General features: G+C 41.6%; 1 protein-coding gene across 1 annotated transcript in view; it reads right to left on the minus strand.

Annotated features, from left to right (window-relative positions):
* The window catches only part of LOC124799276 (UBX domain-containing protein 6), a 53,808-nt gene that overhangs the window by 14,805 nt on the left and 15,750 nt on the right, over positions 1–23,253 (minus strand). Inside the window, exons 3-7 of the mRNA XM_047262845.1 lie at positions 21,988–22,315; positions 15,061–15,242; positions 12,046–12,173; positions 11,627–11,872; positions 1,364–1,521 (exon numbers count right to left, since the gene is read on the minus strand). Of these exons, the coding sequence (XP_047118801.1) occupies positions 1,364–1,521; positions 11,627–11,872; positions 12,046–12,173; positions 15,061–15,242; positions 21,988–22,220 (947 nt within the window). The 5' untranslated portion in view covers positions 22,221–22,315. The remainder of the gene's footprint in view (positions 1–1,363; positions 1,522–11,626; positions 11,873–12,045; positions 12,174–15,060; positions 15,243–21,987; positions 22,316–23,253) is intronic.

The following is a 23,253-nucleotide window of genomic DNA, read 5'->3' on the forward strand; positions in this document are numbered from 1 at the left end:
TGTTCTCAAATTTTGATGGATTATTTATGATGAATTTCATTAGCGAAAATATGAACAGTGACGGCACAGTTAAAATGCCTACTTGAAGAAGTATCTACATGACACATTATCCTTACCGCTCACTTTTGTGTGACCAATATTTTCTTTCTATGTGATGAGTTACCCCTGAACATCATCCCGTATGGCATTATTGAGTGGAAATATGTAAATACGCCAGGAGATTGATACATTTGTTTCAAAGATAAGCAATTGTATGAAGAGCAAAAGTAGCTGAACTTACTTGTTTGAGAGGCACAGACGGAGCGCAAGCTCGGGTTAGGGAAGGATTGGGAAGGAAATCGGCCGTGCCCTTTCAAAGGAACCATCCCGGCACTTGCCTGAAACGATTTAGGGAAATCACGGAAAACCTAAATCAGGATGGCCGGAGACGGGATTGAACCGTCGTCCTCCCGAATGCGAGTCCAGTGTGCTAACCACTGCGCCACCTCGCTCGGTTTTAAGGCATGTATTATTTGATGAGTGAATATACAAATAGCATTCTCATTCAAGCAACCTTTCAGGAATCCAAACTGTGATAAGTAAATTGTTTCCATGTAAGTGTGCTACTACTCTCAAGTACATTACTTTTTTACATGTTTTGGAAAAAGGAAACTGTACGATAATTGTTTAAGTCTTTCTTGTGATTTTGAGTTTATCTTTTGATGATGCCACTATGGCTTCATTAAATTAGGACATGTTTTAAAATAGGTATGCCATGTATTTAAAGTGCATGCTTTCCACACGTATAGTAAACAATCCAACATTTGTATTTGTGTTTATCCCATGTTTTGCTGCAGGTATGAAGATGGTCATTGCTGATCAAAACCGGTAGTCTAAAATAAAGAAATTTATTCTATACTTTCAGGATCACTGTTCTACTCACAACTATGTTGCAGCTTGTGAAATCATTATCTTAAATTGAGGTATAATATCAAGTAAATAATACAAAAACATTATTTTGTATAATGTACAACAAAACAAGGTTATAGTTTCACTGGTCTATTTAGTTTTTTGAGCCCCCTTTACATTAGTAGTATCCACACTCCTTCTAAACCGCCTATTCAACAACCAATCTCTTCTCTTAATCACTATCCAATCTCAGTTTCCTTTTTCTGTGGCATCTATTCCCAGCTACTTTCTTCCTTCCATATCTGTTCCCAGTACATATTTTTTATTAATTTATCATCAATTCTTTTTATGCTTAGCAGATGTTATTGCTGATACACATGACTTTGTCAACTATTTTATTTATTAATGTACCACTAAAAATGGATTTTGATGCAAGATACTTGTATTCACGAAAATTCCTTAAAAAAAAAAATACCTTAACTGTTGTTCTTTCTTCAGTTCCTCTGGTGTCATTGTATAAAAAACTGGTGGCAAATCTGTCCTATGGGTTGCTTGTGAAGGAAGCAGCACTTGCAAATTACGATCTAATTCCAGTGAAATTGGTTCTGCAGATCTCAGGGCATCACATAATGTCTGAAACACAAACAAAATTAAATGGTTTTGGACACTTTCTTTTTATGTTCCAAATACACAAATTTTATTAATTTTTAATTTTTTTTTTTAAAAAAAAGATCATTAGGCCAACAAGAAGACTTTGAGCCAATGGGATCTAACACTCTCTCTCTCTCTCTCTCTCTCTCTCTCTCTCTCTCTCTCTCTCTCTCTCTCTCTCTGTAGCCCCCACAATCTACATTATCCAAGAGTGGTGAAATATGCATTAAAACGAAAAACTGCAGTTTTTGCATTCCGCTGTTGACTTTTTCACTACATGTATTATTCTGTTACTCCCCCTACTTCCCATTCCTTTTGTAATTCTGCTTTGCCTATACCCATTATATTACTGCAGCTTACAGAAAGATAACTGAAATTAAGGGTGTTACATTTTTCCACTACTATGGGATACTGGACCAGATTAAAGATGAGCAAGAAAGTGGTCCCCTGACAAGAAGTAGCGCTTTGAACCAAGAGGGATACCATTTCACAGTCATTTAATATATTATAAACTTCTCATAATTTTTTCCAAAGCTTAATAAGCAAAAAGTCAGTTGCAAAATTACAAGGACATTAGTATGTCTTATTCTCTATGACTACAATATCAACAAGTCACAACTGGATGGATGGCTGGTTGGGGGCCATCAGTCAAGGAAGGTCATCAGTTCCTGATCCAGAGGTGGTTCATCCAGTATTAGTGATGTCTGTAAAATACGTGGTCTGCTGATGAAAGTATGTAGGAGCAGTAAGACTGATGCATTGAAGGCAATACTGATGCCAGAGCCCAGAAAGAATTTATGGAGAAGTGTATGGTTGGGATGGTACGTAAGTCAGAGCATACAAGGGATCTTCCTCAGCTCATCCAATGGCAAGAAAATCCCCACCCTGCATCTGACCCCTGCAAGCCCAATGATGGGCAAAGCCAGTCACAGAGCAAAGAATACCTCCAAGTTGGTACATTCAGAACAGTAAAAGTGAGAAGGCTAAAAATGTAATAATAAAAACAACAAGAGAGAAATAGGTAAAGCAGCACGTGGGCACCCCCCCCCCCCCCCCCCCCCCCCCCGAGGTTCTGCATATGACAGGAGTAGCCCCACCTGCAGCCATCCCCATCCCTGCTCCAGTATAGTCAAGATTTTAAAAAGCACCCACTACTTAATACATTGCTAACTCTACAACAGACAATAGAATGCAGTATAAAAGGATACAAAACACATCAAAAAGCAATGAAATCAGAGTGAGAGAGGGACAGAAGAGTGAGCTGATCAGTCAGCTAGGATCACGAGACCCCCAGACTCAACATGCAGAGGAACATGCTCCACAACCCCAGTCATCCCACTCACACCCTGGGGACCGCTTGAGACCTTATATCTGAAAATAAAAACCACCTTCACGGAGAAAAAGGAGAACCAGCTCAACTATCTGTGAATTGTCTGTTTGTATTTGAGGCAAAGTATTTGGAAGGACGTGCTTAGCATGGAGGGCCAGGAGGAGAGAGAATTCCACCAGGATATTAACTACTACTGTAAGGCTCCACAACTACAATGTGGACATGGCTTAGTAAGTAAAATAAAACTATAGGTTAGCCTGGTATGAGCAACGTGGAGGCAGCATAGGGTGGTCAATTCCTTCTGGGAGGAGGTGGAGGGTTTGGGATACAAAAGGACCACATTACAGGGTCATCAGTCCCTTTTTCCTCAAGCAACCAAGTCTCAAGATAAAACAATTAGAGACAAAGGAGTTGCAGTACATAAAAGCATGTAAAAGTAACGCAGAATCACACCATAGGAGAAAACGGAAGAAGCAAACCAAAGGGGGGGGAATGTACATTTAAGGGCTGACTGATCACAAGGTTAAAAAAGATGAGCCAGCCACTCTGCAACACACTAAAATGTCTAGCGTAAAAGACAAAGGGAGGTGAACACACATACGGAAAAGACAAACACCAAGGAAAACAAGATGCAAAGAAAGAGTGACGAAGAAGTAAAAGGGAGGGAGGATGGAGGTCTGGGAGAGGAGCCCACACGCCCAACCTTAGATGTGTGATAACCCCCCCCCCCCCAAATAAAACGTAAAACCAAATGGGCCATTGAGGCATTGTTGCCTAGGTAGGGTGCAGCGCAGGCTGAAAGTCCACTGTTGAGCAGCTAAAATTGAGCAGTCCAACAAGAGGTGAACGACAGTTATATAGGAGCCACAGCAACATCAAGGTGGGTCGACGCAGAGCTGATAAAGGACAACAGTGACCCTACAAGTGGCTCGCATGGATTACTGCCACACATTCGTTATCTCCTTGATAACATGAGTTTGTTTGCGGTACTGAGAGTGCACCGTTCAGTATACCAGATCATGAAAACTTTGTGACAGAAGACCAATCATAGATCAGTCTCCAGCAGGCCGATCTACAGAGTTAGTGTACCGCTATCCTGTTTGGCCAGACTGTCAGCAAGTTCACTGTCCAATATCCCAACATGTCCTGGGGTCCAAATAAAGGTCACTGAATGTCCACAGTTCCCAAGGGCATAAAGCGACTCCTGGATAGTCATTACCAAAGGATGTCGAGGGAAGCACTGGTCAAGAGCTTGTAGGCTGCTTAAGAAGTCACTACAGATGACGATGGACTCACCGGCACAGGAGCGGATATGCTCACGAGCACGATAGATGGCTACCAACTCTGCAGTGAAAACACTGCAGCCATCCGGCAAAGAGCACTGTTCAGTATGGGCAACATGAGTGTAAGCGAAGCCAACAAGACCGCTGACCATTGATCCATCAGTGTAGACTATTTCTGAGCCCTTAAACTCGCTGAGAAGAGAGAGAAATTGCCAGCGGAGGGCCTCAGGTGGAACAGAGCCTTTTGGGCCTCGCAATAGGTTCAGCCAGAGGTGTACGTAAGTGGACCCACAGGAAAGATGGTAGCAGGGAAGCATCGAGTTCATTAAGAAGTGATCGGACATGGACATCAAGGGGATTCCCAGTTCTTCATCGCTGTTGTGGGAGATTGATTTCCGTGTTGGGGAAAAGGAGATGGTAATTTGGATGACAAAGGCGAACTATGAATGTGGATGGTATAATTTGCAAGCAGTAGTTGCCGCCGGAGCCGCAATGGAGGAACACCAGCTTCCACAAGGAGGCTGTTCATTGGGCTTGTTTGGAAGGCTCCCGTCGTTAGCCGAACTCCACTGTGGTGGTTAGGGTCCAGCAGACGCAATGCGGAGGGCGATGCTGAACCATACCCCAGGCTCCCATAGTCAATGCAGGACTGTACAAGGGCTTTGTACAGCTGCAGCAGTAAGGGACAATCAGCACCCCAGTTGGTGTGGCTCAGGCATTGAATAATATTAAGATTCCACCAACACTTGTCCTTAATCTGATGAAGATGGGGAAGCAAAGTTAAGCAGGCATCGAAGACCAGTCCCAAAAAGCGGCAAGTCTCCACTACATCAAGTAGCTGGTCATCGAGGTAAAGTTCTGGATGGGGATGGACAGTGCGATGACAGAAGTGCAAGATATCAAAAACTGAAAGCCGTGAGTGAGGGCCCACAATTGCACCTTCCATATAGATCCCTGCAGCCGGTGTTCAGCCGAAACAGAAGAGTGGCAGAAATAAACCGACAAAAAGTCTGTACAGAAAATGGGTTGTGGGCCCCAGACACCCCACTCATGCAGAGTAGCGAGGATGTGGTGTTGCCAAGTGGTATCGTAGGACTTCGTCAGGTTGAAAAAGATGGCAATAAGGTGTTGTCGCCGGGAAAAGTCCGATCAAATGACGGACTTCAGGTGCACCAAGTTGTCGACGGTGGAGTGCCCTTGGTGAAGCCTGCCCTGGGATGGAACCAGAAGGCCCCGAGGAGTCAACACAACTGCCGGCTCACCATACATTTGAGCAACTTGCACAGAACGTTGGTGAGGCTGATAGGATGATAGCTATAAACATCTAGTGGGTTCTTACCGGGCTTTAGCAGTGGGACGATGATATTTTCCCATCATTGCAACGGGAATTCGTCATAACTACAGATGTGGTTGATGAAGGCAAGGTGGTGGTGCTGGGAACCCACTGACAGATCTTTAAGCATTTGGGAATGGATGCGATCTGGGCCAGGGGATGTGTCTGGACAATCGGCAAGGGCCCTGAGAAATTCCCATTCACTCAAGAGAACATTATACGACTCAGGGTGGCATGGACCAAAAGAGAGCTAATGTCATTAAACCCACTGTTTGAGGAAACAAAAAATGGGGTGGTAATTTTCAGACACAGAGGTGAAAGCATAATACTCGGGAAGATGGTCTGCAATTATGTCTGATCGGCAGATAAACCTCCATGTGTGGTAATTTCACATACACCTGCAAGGGTCTAATAGCAGTAAAATCATCAAACCAACCCAGAAAGGAGAGGTTTGTGTACCAATGGTGAAGCCATATCACTCCCAACACTCCGGTTTCCATTGTCTGAAGAGTGTGTGGACCTGGGCTCGGAGCCGTTTGAAGGCAATGAGGTTCTCCAGGCCTGGGTGGTGCTTATGACATTACAGGGCCAGCCTATCGTTTCTAATGGCCGCAGCGATTTGTGGCAACCACCAAGGCACTGACGTCCGCTGGGGTAGCCGGAAGAACTGGGGATTGCCGATTCAGCTGCAGTAATAATGGTAGAAGTGATGGTGTGGATCACCTCATTGATGATGGCATGCAACGGAGTTTCAATGGTGGTAGCGGAGGTCAAAGAGTCCCAGTCAGTCTTGGGAAGAGGCCATATGGGCAAGCATTGAGAAGAGGGACACTAGGGTAGAGACAGGAAGAGTGGAAAGTGGTCACTACCACCAAGTCATCATGAGCTCTCTGGTGAGCAGACAGGAGAAGGCCAGGACTGCACACCAAGAGATCAATGGCCCAGGATGTGCCATGCGCCACACTGAAGTGTGTGGGGGGCATCTGTGTTTAGGAGGCAAAGGTCGAGTTGAGTTGGTACGTTCTTGACATCTTTTATCGCGGCCAGTAACCTTGGTTCCATCCTACAAAGAGTTATAGGTGTTAAGACCACCCAGAAGTAAAAAAGGTGGAGGAATTTGGAAATCAGTGCAGCTAATACGTGAGGAGCATCTTCATCTGGAAGGAGGTATACTATGTAATCAAAAAGTATCTGGATACATGGCTGAAAATGATTTACAAGTTCCTGGTACCCTTCATCGGTAATGGTGGAATTCAGTATGGTGTTGGCCCATCCTTAGCCTTGATGACAGCTTCCACCCTCGCAGGCATACGTTCAATCAGGTGCTGGGAAGGTTTCTTGGGGAATGGCAGCCAATTCTTCGCAGAGTGCTGCACTGAGGAGAAGTATTGATATCAGTCAGTGAGACGTGGCACGAAGTCGGCATTCCAAAACATCCCAAAGGTGTTCTATAGGATTCAGGTCAGGACTCTGTGCAGGCCAGTCCATTACATGGATGTTATTGTCTTGTAACCACTCCGCCACAGGCCGTGCACTCACTGTTGGCACTACACACGCTGACAGGTGATGTTCACTGGGCATTCGCCATACCCACAACCTGCCATTGGATCACCACATTGTGTACCATGGTTCGTCACTCCGCACCACATTTTTCCACTGTTTAATTGTCGAATGTTTATGCTCCTTACACCAAGTAAGCTGTCATTTGGCATTTACCGGTGTGATGTGTGGCATATGAGCTGCTACTCGACCATGATATCCAAATTTTCTCACCTCCTGCCTAACTGTCATAGTACTTACAGTGGATCCTGATGCAGTTTGGAATTCTTGTGTGTTGGCCTGGATAGATGTCTGCCTATTACACATTACGACCCTCTTCAACTATCGGTAGTCTGTGTCAGTCAACAGACGAGGTCGGCCTGTACACTTTTGTGCTGTACGTTTCCACTTCACCATAACATTGGAAACAGTGGACCTAGTGATGTTTAGGAGTGTGGAAATCTCACGCACAGACGTATGACAAAAGTGACACCCAATCACCTGACCATGTCCGCGAGTTTCGCGGAGCACCCCATTCTGCTCTCTCACAATGTCTAATGACTTACTGAGGTCGCTGATATAGAATACCTGACAGTAGGTGGCAGCACAATGCACGTAATATGAAAAATGTATGTTTTGGGGGGTGTCCGGATACTTTTGATCACATAGTGTAGATGTTACAGATGGTAATTTCTTGCGTTGTCCTCACCCTGACAGCCACAGCATCTAAAGGTGTTCGAAGAGGCACAGGTTCACTACAGACAGAAGTAAGGACAAAGACACAATCTCCACCTGACGGTCAGCGACAGGCAATGCGGTTTTTGTAGTATCCCCGATAGCCACAGAGAGCAGGGATCCGCATTGAAGTAAACCAAGGTTCCACTGGAGAAAGACATTTTCTGTCATCTGGGAACGTATGAAGTGACCAAGGAGGCAAATCAGGCCTCAGCATCACCTGCTGCCACCAGTTGAGTGCTATCATCCAATACCATTGCATCCGAGGCAAGGATACGACCCAGAACAGTTGTTCATTGTTGGAAGCCCAGAAGACCATGGAGCTTGGTCCTCACCTGTGATGAAGAGGCATATATTCCCACAGAGGAGACTTAACACTCCCAGCATTCCTTCTTACTGTGTTTAATTAGATAGTGAGCCTTTGCATGAAGTTGATTAAAAGTGGTAAGGTCCATCTGCAAAGGATGTCACTTAAAATGTTGCAGGGCTCTTTGGCGATTCCAAACTGCTATTCCAATGTCTTGGGTACACCAGGGCATTGCAAGCTGTAGAGAGTACCTCTAGAAAGGGGAATAGCAGTTCCAGAGGCATGGGTGATCACGTTAGAGACAACTTCATCAATGTACTATGACAGAATGGGGTGAAGGTGAATGTTGTGGAGTGTGACGTCATAATGGCCCGGAGTTTAGTTTATGAGTTTGTTGTGTTTGTAGATGTCGTTTTGCTGCAGTTGGTGGTGTCCTCTGGTGGTGTGTGTATGGTCCGCGTGTTATGTGGTGTATTGCGTTCATTTGTGTGTCGGTGGTTGAAGTGTGAATTTATCGGTCCTTGACTGTTAGTAAAGAACAGAAATTGGTTTCAGTGAGTTAAGAATTAATTTTCTTTTGTTTTTCAGTGTCGATTGTTGTTACTGGTTTGCTGTTTGTCATGCAGTAAGGCATTTAATTTAATTTGTGGCTACTTTTGTTAGGTATGGATATGACTTCTAAATTTAGCAGTGCGCGTCTGCGGGCTGAGAAGGGGGACGACATGTTGCCATCATTAAGTTTTTGTAACTGTTTGGACTTTCGGTGGAAATCGTGAAATGCAGCTTCTGCAGAGAGAACATATGATTGGCCAGAGTTCCAGTGTCTCGGACCAGGGACTGTTACATGTGGCGGTGCCAAAGGGATAACCTTTGGCGCTCCATAGGGCACGGTACCTGGTTCGAGAGGTCTATGTTGGCCATGAGAGAGAGTGAGTTTTGATGACGTCTTATTTTTGTTATAGATCCTCCATCAGTTTTTGTGCACATGAGATGTGTGAGAGAGAGGATGGTGTTAGACTGGTTTTCGTTTTGTAGTGAAGTTTGTACTGAATGTATTAAGTACAGAGGTAAGTTGCGCGGGCCTGGGGTGGTGGTTGAGGTAGACGAGTCGCAGTTTGGGAAGACGAAATATGGGAGGGGTAAGTCTCCAGTTGGTTTATGGGTGTGGGGAACCGTTGTTTCGGGTGGGGGGGAGGGCGGGGGGGAGTATTCAGAATGTGTTTTCAGGATTTTGGAGGGACATAAGAAGAGGGAATTAGTGGGGTTAACTGACGAGTATATAGAGGAGGGGATTACAGTAGTTTCTGATGCTTTTTCATCTTATAGGAGTTTGGGCAAGAGGGGTTATGATCATTTAGTTGTCAATCATAATTTAGAGTTCAAGAATTACGAGAGAGGGGCGTTGTACTAATACAATAGAGGGGTTTTGGGGAGCAGTTAAGTCAGTCATTGGGAGGGGGACGATGTGCTCTTCTAACCTGTAATCTCATTTAGATGAGTATTGCTGGCGGAAGAGCGTCCCTGGGAGCATTGCATTTTTCAGGTTTTTCTTTAGGGCTATTAGTAAAATATATATAGGCCAAGGGTGGTTAGTTAAGGTTGTTCTGTACAAGGGGGTGGGGGGGGGGGTGCGGTTGTGGCTCAGGGGGAAGGGGGTTGTTGGTAAGGTTTGTGGATTTTGGTGGGTTCGGTGGGTGGGATTTGCTTTATGATTATGTTGTGGAGGATCTGCTTTGCTGCAGTTGTTTTTGAGTTGTGTGTGTGATCGAGTTTTTTTTCTGATTTTTAATTGTTGGCAATTTTTTTTTGTTGAGGGGGGGGGGGGGCGAAGGTGAAGGTTTTTTTTTTTGGGGGGGGGGGGGGTTGGTAGGTTGTGGGTGGTTTGGGAGTTTGTTTTGGTTGTGTTTTTTTGTTTGTGTGTGTGTGTGTGTGGGGAGGGGGCTGAGTGTGATTGGGGTGGCTGGCCTAGTGTGTAGCGCCGGAACTTTTTTGTGGTAAGGAGTCATTTTTTTGGGTCTATTGTTCATGTGTTGTGATTTTTGGTGGGGTTTTTCAGGTGTTGTTGGATTGGTGTTATTTACTGTAGGTGTTTTATGTTTTGGTATCATCTGTTGTGATTGATTTTTGTAACTTAGGGGAAGTACCCGATTCCAATTTTTTTTGGTATTGTCAGTTGTATTTTACCTATATAGGTCAAGGGAAGTGTCCGATGTGTTGTAGCTACGTGTGTTTCTGTATCATCAGTTGTAGTTAAACCTATATAGGTCCAAGGGAGTGACCGATTCCAATGTCATCGTAGCTGTGTGTGTTTTGGTATCATCAGTTGTAGTTAACCTCTATAGGTCAAGGGAAGTGTCAGTTTCCAATGCATTGTCATAGCTGTGTGTGTTTTGGTATCGTCTGTTGTCCGATAGCAATGTGTCGTAGTTAAATGTGTTTTGGTATCATCGGTTGTAGTTGACATATATAGGTAAAGGGAAGTGTCCAATTCCAATTTTTGTTGTTTCAGGTGTTGGTTTTGTGGTATTGATAGTTGCGGTGTGATTATAATTTTTGGAGTGTTGGTTTTTATTTTGTGGGTATCGACAATTGCGGATGAGCTATGTAGGTGAAGGGAAGTGTGGATATTGTACGTGTAGTGGAATTTGGGAATTTTGTGTTGTTTTTATGTTGTCATTTTGTGTGGTTTGGGATCATGGTGTGTGTGTGTGTGTGTGTGTGTGTGTGTGTGTGTGTGTGTGTGTGTGTGTGTGTGTGTGTGTGTATTTAGTTTGTCCCCACCCCAAAATCCCCAATTTCCCGCACTGGTCCCATTCGTTTCATTATATTTTTGGAGTGAGATATGTTTGTTGGTTTCCTGTACGTATTTTCGTGTTTGTTGTCATGTTTATGTAATGACATCATAGGCGCCGCCATAGGTCAAAGCAGACGAGTGGAATCGGACGCTTCTGTAATATAGACAGAGGAGGTCACAATTTTGTTTGATTTAAGGGAGAGAGTAATGGACATTTTGAAGAAACTGAACTGATAGACACTTGAAGAGAGATGCGGACTATCTCCAGAAAGCCTCCTTACAAAGTTTCAGGAAACAGCTTTAAATGAATAATCCAGGGATATATTAAAACCTCTTCCATACCATTCCTACAGGGATTGCGAAGACAAGATTAAATCAATTACAATGCATACAGAGGCATTTAAACAGTCATTCTTCCTGCGCTCTGTATGTAAAATGAAAGTTAAAAAGCTCCGATAAGTGGCACAATGGGAAGTACCTTCTGCATGCACTTCACAGTGGTTTGCAGTTTATTAATGTACATGTAGATAGTATTGTTGCAAATGCTCCACAGCAGGCCTTTTAAACAATTTTGTATTTAGGTTTACATTAGTTTCATTTAAAAAAGAAAAAGAAAGAAACTGCTTACATGAAACCTCACTCTATTCCCTTAATTTACAGTGTCACAAGTAAATTATATGACATGAGAATTGTTACAGGAGTCGAAGAAACTTTTAGCAACACAGTTACTAAAATAAATGGTTTATTATAACTAAGTTTTACTTACTGATAAATATTCTAAGCTTTCAACATTCTGTTCAGAAAATACAAGGTAGTCCTCTTCACTACCTTGAAATTCTTCCTTTTTAATTTCAAATCCAGCTGCCATTAGGAAATCTTGAATTCCTTCAATGGGTGCAACACGTTCCTGAAATATTCTGTTTGACATTCGAATCTTTTTGTACTTATCTTCCGTTGGATTTTGCACTATGTTCTCTAAATACTTACAAAGTGTCTCCACACACTGAGCTATCTGTAACAAATATAACACAGAGATGTAAGTATTCAAAAGGATGTAATAACTGTTGCTGCAATTGCAGATATTACATGTCACATTTAATTTGGCAGGGGCAAGGTGGGGGGGGGGGGGGGTTGATGGAATAGGCTTTGGGCAAATAAAAAGCAGTGAAAGAATACCATACTTACTTTTTCCCTGTTCTTGTTGCAGGAGTGAATGATAAGACAAGATGTTAATCCACGTTCTTCTTCTAACTGAGAGTATAAGAATTCTTTAATTTTTACGGTCCACTCTTCTTTTGAAAGTATTTCATCACCTGTTGTGATAGAAACAAGATAAATCACAACCAGATACTTGAAAAATGAAGTCAATAGCAATTTACAGCAGATTACATTTCCTCGTTATCAATGTACATTGTGCTGCAAGTGGGACAGTCAGAACTTTCCTCGTAGTGCAGTTATGCTTAAAAATTATATTAAATGCAAACATTTAAACAGAAATTAACTTAAATGCAGGCATTTAAACAATTAGCAATGGTGACAAATGCTACAACTGATGTTAATCTCCTCATAGACACACAGCAGCATCTGTTAGTTAAAAGTTCTCATCGAGTGCAAACTCTACAGTGAACTTTTTACTTATGGTTTCTGAAACTTCCTCGAGCAGCTTTTTGACCTTTATCATATCAAATTTATTTAGATTTTTCCTCTTGAGCATTTAGCCATATGAGAGGTACTGGCACAAAATTCCAAATCATATGACACTGTGTTTATGTCTAGAATTAAATTTTGCATATTTCTGCAGTCTCTCATGGAAAAGGGGAGTCAATGATTCTTCTTTCAGTTGGTGACATACGCTCACTGATCCCCCCTCATGCCATTTGTGAGGAATAGACTATATATTGGTGCTGGGTTTTACCTAAACCCATCTCTCATCACAATCAACAACAAACCTAACACCTCACTATATGTGCGCTAATAATAATCTCCATAAAGGGTAGTTCATGTTAAGAAATGTGACACGCCATCGAAACAGCAAGAACTAGAAAAAACTCTGAGGAAACTGTAAGCTACTGGAATAAATACATTTGAATATCCAGCTACTAACCAGTAAACATGATTTGCTATTCAAACAATGGAAAATCCAAGACGGTATAATGACAATATTATGAAAAGGATAGACTGCTACTCATCATATAGCAGAGATGCCGAGTCGCAGACAGGTACAACAAAAAGACTGCTAACAAGTTTAGCTTTTGCCCAAAAGGCCTTCTTCTGCATTACACACACACACACACACACACACACACACACACACACACACACACACACTGAGTGTGAGTTGCGTTTGCATGAGTGTGTGTGTGTGTGTGTGTGTGTGTGTGTGTGTGTGTGTGTGTGTGTAGAAGAAGACCTTTGGCTGAAAGCTTAAACGTATTAGCATTCTTTTTGTTGTGCCTGTCTGCAACTCGGTATCTCCACTATTCATTCTACACCTTCCCCATTTGTTATTAGACTTTTCATTCCCTTCCCTTAAAGGAAAGGATAAGTTGTTTGCGGCATTTCATTTTGCCCTTTTGGCCACAATTTCACGTCAGGTTTCTTTAATCAAGTCAATCACTGCAACACCCATGTGACATACTTTGTCATCCAGCACTTCTTTAATTTTTTGTTTTCTTTTCATTTCTGTTGTCAATTTCCCATCTCGTTCTAGTATGTGGCAAGTCTCTTTCCTCAGTCTCACGTACGGCCCTTTCAGTTTATGCTAAACATTTTCCTATTTTGCACCTTTCTGTCATTTATACTTACTCTGAAGATAGGAACATTGTTCTTTAAAAGTTATACTTGGCACAGATGCTAGTCACACACAGGTACAACAAAAAGACTGTCACAAAATGAGCTTTCGGTCAACAAGGCCTCTGTTGAAGTGGTCGTGTGTGTGTGTGTGTGTGTGTGTGTGTGTGTGGGGGGGGGGCGCACGCGCGCGCAGGCGGGCGTGCACGCATGCGTGTGTGGTCTTTTTTCGACAATGGCCTCGTTCGCTGAAATCTCATTTTGTGACAGTCTTTTTGTTATGTCTGTGTGCGACTCAGCATCTCCAAATTTTCCATTGTTTGATACTGCCAAGGGATAAGTTTCAGGAAGAACTAAGTATACCAGAACCTTCTCAGGACAGTTTGTCTTTTAAGTGAAGACCATAGGGACCTGAAAACATTTTTGTGTAAAATTTACGTCTATTTTTGTTGCAATCACATTTTCTGTTTGTTAGTGATTAGATGTACAAATTTAAAAGGTTGTCATGCTACATGCCTAAAAGGCATGTGTTTGAAACTGACTGTTAAAAAAAAGTGGTGGCTGGGTTGATTTTTATCCGGAAACTTTACCTTTGTAAGAACTTCAACAGTTTCCTTTTTTTGGCTCTATTTTAGCTTTCAACAAATGATCGTTTCTGTTGAGAAGCAGCAGCATTTTCCTGCAGGTGAGCTGCATGCTGTTCTGATTTAAGATGTTTCTTGGCATTTTTTTTCTTTTCACTCCTAATTTGATAATCACAGAACAATCTAGAGTTTTTACTAGCAAAAGGGGAGGAGCAGTGAGGGAGCAAGCCCTGATTCCCTTTCACAAAGCAGCACTTCAAAACACAAAAAGAAATAGCGAGCATGCACAATGCAAAGCACTGAGCAAAGGCTACTGCACAATGGCTTGCTGGGGTTCACAGTATCAAAAATGAGGTAATTAAGGCCAACATCTACAGGTACTTGATGAAACCACATTTCTAAATACCTATCCCCTAGAACTGCTTTGTTGAAAGCGTCCACATTATACCAACTTCTGAACTTCAGCTAGCAGACAAATGTACGCATTTTTTTGTTGTAAGATGCCATGTCCCACAGTTGATTATTACATTGCATTATGTGGTGTGTATCTTATAGAAACCACAGTACTGGAATGGCACAAGAGAATGGAACACACTGATATGTTGTTGCGTTCATGCACTGTTTTATTTTGCAAGTACATCCTTATGCACATTACCTTTTCAACTGGGCTTTGCCAGATGATGTGTAACACCAGTAAGCAAAAATCTGACACATCTTTAGTATTTATAAGCAGAAAATAAAGCAATTTCAAACTATCTCTTATAGGTTAGTGAATGCAGCAGATTTATGCTACTACAACCTATTTAAATAAATTTTAAATACTCACTTATAAGAGGACATTTGAAATACACTCCATTCACCGCCAAGTGCGGTGAAGCTTCAACTTCTGATGATAGTTTCTGCTGAGCTATAACTACTTCTTCTTCTTCTTCTTTTGCTGCTGCAGATGCTGCTTTCTTTTCTGCCTCTAGTTCTTTGCGTACTTGTGCCTGGATTGCAGCTAATGAACTAAACAGAGAATAGTAATTATCACATACCTTATAAATAGTATCTCTTCTGGATCTATATAGTCTGTTTAAAACTGCATAAATGTATGTGCAGTATGATATGAACTGTCCTTCACAAGTATTCATCAGAACACAAGATAGTGAAATATATAGTTAAGAGTGGTGATGAAAATGGTGTCGGCACTCAGAGGGTAAAGTACTAATAGTGCTAAATTTAAAATCTTACCTATGACAAAACATCTTTTACTGAGTCTGTTTCAATGATATCCCTCCGGGTGTATGACTGTGTCGCATGAGATACAGTCAGCCAAAATATTGGTAGTTCATCTCTCATGATGTGGTCACTCATACAGAAGAATTTTATTGACATTTGTGTATTTCAATAAAAAATTATCAACAGACAAAAAATAAGAGCAGCAACCACACACCTACATATAACCAACAGATGCTGAACACTGATGCTTATCCTTCCTACCCCCCCCCCCCCCAAAAAAAAAAAAAAAAAAAAAAATCATTTCCTTCTACGTCAACAATACTCTAGGCAAGAATCAATTGCTGGATCCTCTGTCATTTTTACGAATCTTTTTCATCATGCTCTAAAATCAGAGACTGAAAAATTTCCTCATACTAGTATGGCACAGCTCTCATATGCTGCAGAGGGATATCATATACAATTCTGAAACTAATTATTTGTATATTGTTACCTGCATAATCAATGGTTTAAGTTGAGTCCCCCACAAGTATTCTTCTTAGTCTTGCTACTTTCAAATAAACCCAAATAAGACAGGAGAAACTTCACCAACAGGAAGAGAAAATTCACTAACACAAATTACAGAATGTGGACGAAGCAGCACAAATGTAAAAATATTGCTTCACCAAATGTATATTCCAGTGAATTTTTTTTAAATATTTCTTGGTCAAAGGCCAAGCTAATAATATTCACTACATTTTCGCATTAAATCTTAAAAGCGTGTGCCACAATTTTCATTTCCACTCTTTTTAGTTAGATACACATGTTGTACATTTATAACTTGCTAGAGTACAATTTTCCTTTAATACATATTGCTGTGTCCAGCAAGTCTGATAATTTTTTTTCTGTGCTGATAGGATACTTGGAAACATTCCATATCAATCTGGTTAGGAAACCATAAAAATAACTCTTTTGGTCGACTGGTCATCACTGTGACCCTTTTCACCATTTGGCGAGGGGAGTGTTGCAGAAGTTCATTATTCAATGTTTTTCAAACAATAGGAAATTTGGGGTGGAATAACAACAAAATAGGATAGATTGCTACTCATCACAACAGGAGGGACTGAGAGGCACACAGGCACATTTAAATTTAGACTCAACTATTGGACAAAGTAATTCCTCAGATACAGCTCATCTGACGCAAATTTCAGTTTTCCAAATATTTTTAACAGTCTGTTCAGTCTGCTTCAGTTGGCATACTCTGCTGCATGCATCTTTTGCATGTTCAAATGCTTGCAAACACATACGAATAATGAAATTACAGTAATACAGTTCATAGACATGACTGTAGTAGCTCAAAAATTCAAGAATTCCTAAAGAATGCTTCCCAGTTAGAAGATTTCTCTCACAAGAACGGTTATCTTTCCAAGGACAACAACTATCATTCATGTAAATTGGAAAGTTGAAACTTAACTTAGAGAAAAACTAAAGTGATTCTGAACCTTCAATTAATCTGCTGGACCAATTAATACAAGTCAGCTGTACAAACTGTGCAACTGAATGATTTTGTGCTCAAAAAACTTCTTCCAAAATATGTTGAATTACAGTGTGTAATATCAGACTCAGATCACAAACAATTCTTAATGGGAGAAATGGAACGCAGGAAGAATAAATGGAATATGTAAGTTATCTGCTAACATTCTGTACATTAGAGTTAAAAAGGAAAGAAAAAGGTGAAAAGGAACAGTGCTGGATTAAGTATTGTGTCTTTCACATCAATTACCTCTGCAAACACATTTTACACAACTCAACGAGATCTTGCCAATTACTGCGAATAGGTGGCGCCAGGTGGGTGTGTCGGTCAGCCAGGGAGCATGCTGAAATAGTCCCAGCATTTACTATAAACACTGTGTCCGGATGTCACAGTGATGAATGTAACTGCCTAGTAAGCAGAAGATCGCAGGTTTGGGTCCTGGTCCGATAGATATTTTCACCAGTCACTGCCGATTTCAAATAAAGCCACGATGCAGCTGACAACATTGGTTCCTTCCCTTTCGTTTCTCCCTCCTCCACCTTAAACTTATACTACAGCAATTCCTTCATCTCCTGGAACTTTGTTGAGATTATTTCCCTAAGTCGCACTGAACAAATGTCAAAGACGAACCGAACCAACCACAGGCTCAAACCTGCCTTATGTGACCTGGATGATGCTGAACAGACTGAGAACTGGGGCATCACAATGCAAAGTCTACCAGGGAAATTGTGTTTAGCAGTGATGATGAAATTTGTCAGGACTATCAGCATTTGCTTGTCTGCAGGAACCTGCCAGACAGATCCGCAACCACTGATGCTACTGCATCTAACAAAGCAATAGTCAACACCACCGAATACTACGCTCTCCACAGAATATGAAGACGAATATCTTGTTGTTCGCTTTGTGTGTGTGTGTATGTGTGTGTTTAAAATGAGTGCTTACAAAACCTTGATGATGAGCGGTATGTGAGAGCATAAGAAAAATTTTCTTGCAACTCTTTCTGACAGCACATGGTACTGAAATGATTATTCTAGCATTTAAATCCATAATATAGTGAATTAACAATGTAGCATCATCATCATCTCGCTTCCCACATTCCATTTCCTCTGATCGTATGAGTCTCTCTCTTTAGTCTGCTGGTATCCGTCATGTTCCAGACCTCTCGACTTCAGCTGCTCCTAAATCCTCGACGCTTTCTTCTTTCCACTGTGATATAATGCCACTCTTTCTTTGGCCATTGGTTATTGTCCATTCTATCTACATGTCTATACAATTTTCGACATTTTATCTCTATGGTGTCTGTTACTGATTCATCGACAACCATAGCCTCTCTAATGTTGGTATATGGTACGTTGTGCAGCTTGGATGTCGCAACTTCACCTCCGAAAGTCCATCACCAATGCAAACCTTGTTTCTCTGATGCTTGTTTATTACCCACATTTCTGCTCCATACGCAGCAATGTTTTCAACATTGCTCCATACATAGCAATGTTTTTAACATCTGAATGATGTATCACCTGTTTAGTCGACTTGTGCTGATAAATTTACAAATAATTTGCTGTAAATGCAGGAGTGGAACCAAATAATGAAGCAGTTATGCGTAAGTGCAGAAAATTTTCACGAAAACCATAATGCAAAAAAATAATGTATTATTAGTGGCTTTTTATGCAAATCTTGAAATTTGTAATTTTCCCATACAAAAATAATGACGGTCTCAGTATGGTAGTCTTCTACTAGTTGTAACTGATAGTTATTGAATCTGAAATTGTCTTTTAATTTCTTTTTTCTTCATGGCTGAGGTTCATGTATGATCTTAAAATGACAGTTAATTTCCCTCATAACAACCTATGATGTGATGTCGAACAAAAATACTATGCTTACGACAACTCCATCCAGTGACAGCTTTGTCAACGTCACATTTCTCAACTTTTACGTAGCAAATCATATAAAAAAGACACACCCTGTAAATACCTTTAATGTGATGCATCAAGTAAATTGCATACATTCATAGTACACAAGTATAAATAAGAAAATTGCCAAATATAGCACTTCAGTTTTGAAATACATAAATCAACATGGTGTCTGCTTGGATTACTTCTGCCAACCAATCATGAACATGCAAACTTGAACATCACATACAACAAAAGGAAGAATTTAAATAATGCTACACAACAGTTCTATTGATAACATCTGATGGAATCTAGTTCATTGGTTTCACCACCTCACAATCAACTTATTACCTTTCAACACAACCTAGAGCTCGGGATGTACAACAAATTGGGCTCTACCATTAACTACATTCAAAAAATAATATTGAATAAAATAGTGGAAAATCCAGGATGCAATAATATGAAAAGGAAAGATTGCTATTCACCACATAGTGGAGATACTGAGTCGCAGATAGGCACAACAAAAAGACTGCTGAACAAATAACCTTTCAGCCAAAAAGATCTTCATCAGAAGATAACAAGTACCCGAGTGCCATATGTACATGACCAAAGTCTCTGGTTGCCAAGGACAGACTGCGAGCAGCAGTGCATGAAGGGAGAAGCAATCTGGGTGGTGTAGGGGTTGGGGACAGTTAAGTGTTGCTTGTGGGAGCATGCAAGAATGAGGTGGAGAGGAGGTAGTGCAGCTAAGTGCAGTTGGGAGGCAGTCAGGGCAGTGAAATAGGTTAGAAGTAATAAGACTTTGGGTGTGTTGGTGGAATAGAGGGCTGTGTAGTGCTGGAGTGGGAGCAGGCAAAGGGGATAGGTGAGTGCAGGACAATTACTAATGAAGGTTGATGCCAGGAGGATTACAGGTACATAGAATATACTGCAGGGAGAGTTGCAACCTGTACAAATCAAAAGAGCTGTTGTTGGTTGGAAGGAAACAGATGGCAAAGGCTGTGAAGCAGTCATTAAAATGAAGATCATTGTGCTGCACAGTGCACTCAGCAAATGGGTGGCCCAGCTGTTTCTCGGCCAGTCTGTTGGCAGCCATCAAGCGGACAGACAGATTGGTTCCTGAATGAAATTTTCACTCTGCAAAGGAGTGTGTGCTGATATGAAACTTCCTGGCGGATTAATAATGTGTGTCGCACCAAGATTTGAACTCTGGGCCTTTATCTTTCGTGGGCAAGTACTCTACCATCTAAGCTATCCAACCGCCACAGCTTTAATTATCCAACCTCACAGCTTTAATTCTGCCAGTACCTTGTCGCCTACTTTCCAAGCTTCACAGAAGCTCTCCTGCAAATGTTGCAGAACTAGCACTTCTGGATGAAAGAATATTGCAGAGACATGACTTGGCCACAGTCTAGGGGATGTTTCCAGAATGAAATTTTCACTCTGCAGCGGAGTGCCAGGAAGTTTCATATCCGAGCACACTCCACTGCAGCATGAAAATTTCATTCTGGAAACATCCCTCAGGCTGTGGCTAAGCCACGTCTCCACAATATCCTTTATTCCAGGAGTGCCAGTTCTGCAAGGTTTGCAGGAGAGCTTCTGTGAAGTTTGGAAAGTAGGAGATGAGGTACTGGCGAAATTAAATCTGTGAAGAGGGGTCGTGAATCATGCTTGCATACCTCAGATGGTAGAGCACTTGCCCACGAAAGACAAAGGTCCCGAGTTCGAGTCTCAATCCGGCACAGTTTTAATCTGCCAGGAAGTTTCATATCAGATTACTGGTTGTAATGCCCATGTAGAATGGGCACAGTGGTTACAACTTAGCTTGTAGATCACATGACTGATTTCCCTTTGATGGGACAGTAAGTGGTGGTGGTTTGAAGATGTATGAGACAGGTCTGGGACTCCCATCACCACCTACTCCAGTCCAGTCACAGGCATCCCCTATCCCACCAAAGGCATAGCTACCTGTGAAACCAATCATGTGATCTACAAACAAAGCTGCATTCTATGAGGGCTTGACAAACAACAAGCTGTCTGTCTGCATGAATGGCCACCAACAAACTGGGGCCAAGAAACAGTTGGACCACACAGCTGCTGAGCACACTGCCCAACACAGTGTTCTTCATTTTAATGATTGCTTCAAAGCCTGTGCCATCTGGATCCTTCCTACCAACAATAGCTTTTCTGAACTGTGCAGGTGGGAACTCGCCATGCAATATCTCTTACCATAACCCTCCTGGCCTCAACCTTTGTTATCCATTGCCTACACCCACCTATCTCCCCTTCCCTGTTCCCACTCCAACACTAAACAGCACTCTGTTCCACCAATGCACCTACAGTCTTTTCATTTCTCTCCTTTTCTGCTTCCCCACCCCTGCCACCTCCGTCTAACCTCCCACCTGCATCTAGCTGCCCTACCTGCTCTCCACCTCATCCCTATGCTCCCACAAGCAGCACTCTACCACCCCAACCTCTACCGTGGTATCCCACCGCCTCCCCATTCCACCCTCCTCCTTACCCCAACCACCCAGACTGCTTCCCCCATCACGCAATGCTGCTCACAGTCTGGCCTCAACAGCCAGAGACTGCAGTCGCGTGTGCGTGTGCGTGCGTGTGTGTGTGTGTGTGTGTGTGTGTGTGTGTGTGTGTGTGTGTGTGTGTCTTCTACAATGGCAATTTATGTTAAACCAGATATGAGAGGAAACCGAGCAAGCATGGAGGTATGAACGATTATCAACCCTGTTGGAAGATGAGTCCCATCAAAATATTTGTTGATAATTTTAATACTCATTTCTATTCAAAAGGTTAAAAAAATCATCTTATTAATGCTACTAAAATATTAAATATGTCTATTATTTTCAGCTACTTTTATTTTCTGAAACACTCGTGTGAGATCTTTCATGAACGGGTAAGTTGAAAGATTGCTCATTCATGTCTGCCACTTAAATAAGCAATTCGTTCATTTGCATGTCCCATTCTACATGTCATCATTTTGGAGCCGTAGTCAATTCCAACATTATTTATTAAATGAGGTTACAGAACTCAATGACTGCACTCACTGACACTACAATGGCTAAGGCCGCAATATCTGAGGATAACAATCAAAGGTTCAAACAAATATCTCTCTTACGTGAAGGCTGTTGCACTGTCTTGCTTCTGCCCACCTAGTCTAGCCATTGCAGCAGCAGCTGCTTGGCTTGCTTCCGCTGAAAGGGCAGATCGTGATGTCGTCGGCACACTGCTCTTCGGTGTCACTGTATTTGACCTTGGTTGCTCATCGGTTAGTTTGTATCCCTTCCCTGCTCTCTTGAACTTTGCATCTACTTTTTTCTTTTGGAAAAATTGCTTAATCTTATCAGCCATCTTGATTTTGCCAACTCAAACTCTTGGTGAATGCTCCTTGGGCAATTTCAACAGTGACACACTCTTCTTCAGCTCTTCTATTGTCTTGGAGGTAGCTGCAAAAATTAAAATTATGATATTCAAAGTTGTTGAAAGTTCATACATTCAAGGCCGAAAAGAAAACAAGAAGGAATTAGAATACAGAAAAACACACATAAACCAGGCTTTGGAGTGCAAGAAATCAAAGCACAAATACACGAGGAGGAGAACAACAAAAACAATGAGGCAGTACTTGTTAACTAATAAACAGTTGACACAAAACAGGTGAAAAAAAGCTAGGCTTCCCACAAAATGTTCATAAGTGAACAATCTAATTGAGATGGCCAAGTGGTGATAGTAATTATCACAAAGATGAAGAATGAAGCACCAGGCATTTCTTTCTTAACTTATTACAGGGCTGAAATGACAACCACCCCCTTCCCTAACTATGTCAGAAGAAAAATTCACTTGAGAATAGTATAAAATTATGTGACAGAATTGGTGCCCAGTACTTAATTTCATGGGATTAAAAACTTAGTATTAGCAAGAGTAATGTCAATATACAGGGAACTATCCCAGCTTTTGAAACTATTAGTTCCTTTCTCAGGGAGGAAAGAGGGACAGATTCAGGAAAGGTAAAAAGGAAGAGCAGATCACTCAGACTCAAGGATGAGACGAACCCACCGATGTTGTATATAACTATTTACTACCTATGCTAAAGGCTCCTATTTGCTCTATGAGAAGAGCACTGCCCATTGATTCCATTTAGTATCTGCTTAACTAGCAAAAATGGTATATGCTTGTATCAGTACCGGAACATTCCAAACTTTTTATGGTTTTAAATGATCCAATAATATATTAAAATGAAATATGATACAGTATACACAGATCTTTTCAAGTAATCGTCTATCTTCTCTTTTCACAAAAAAAAAAAAAAAAAAAAAAATTGCAGATACATTTAACACAATGTTATAGTTCATGGTTCTCTTAACACTTTTAGTGGATATCTCAACAA

This window comes from Schistocerca piceifrons, chromosome 5, assembly GCF_021461385.2.
Source record: "Schistocerca piceifrons isolate TAMUIC-IGC-003096 chromosome 5, iqSchPice1.1, whole genome shotgun sequence".
Classification (NCBI taxonomy): domain Eukaryota; kingdom Metazoa; phylum Arthropoda; class Insecta; order Orthoptera; family Acrididae; genus Schistocerca; species Schistocerca piceifrons.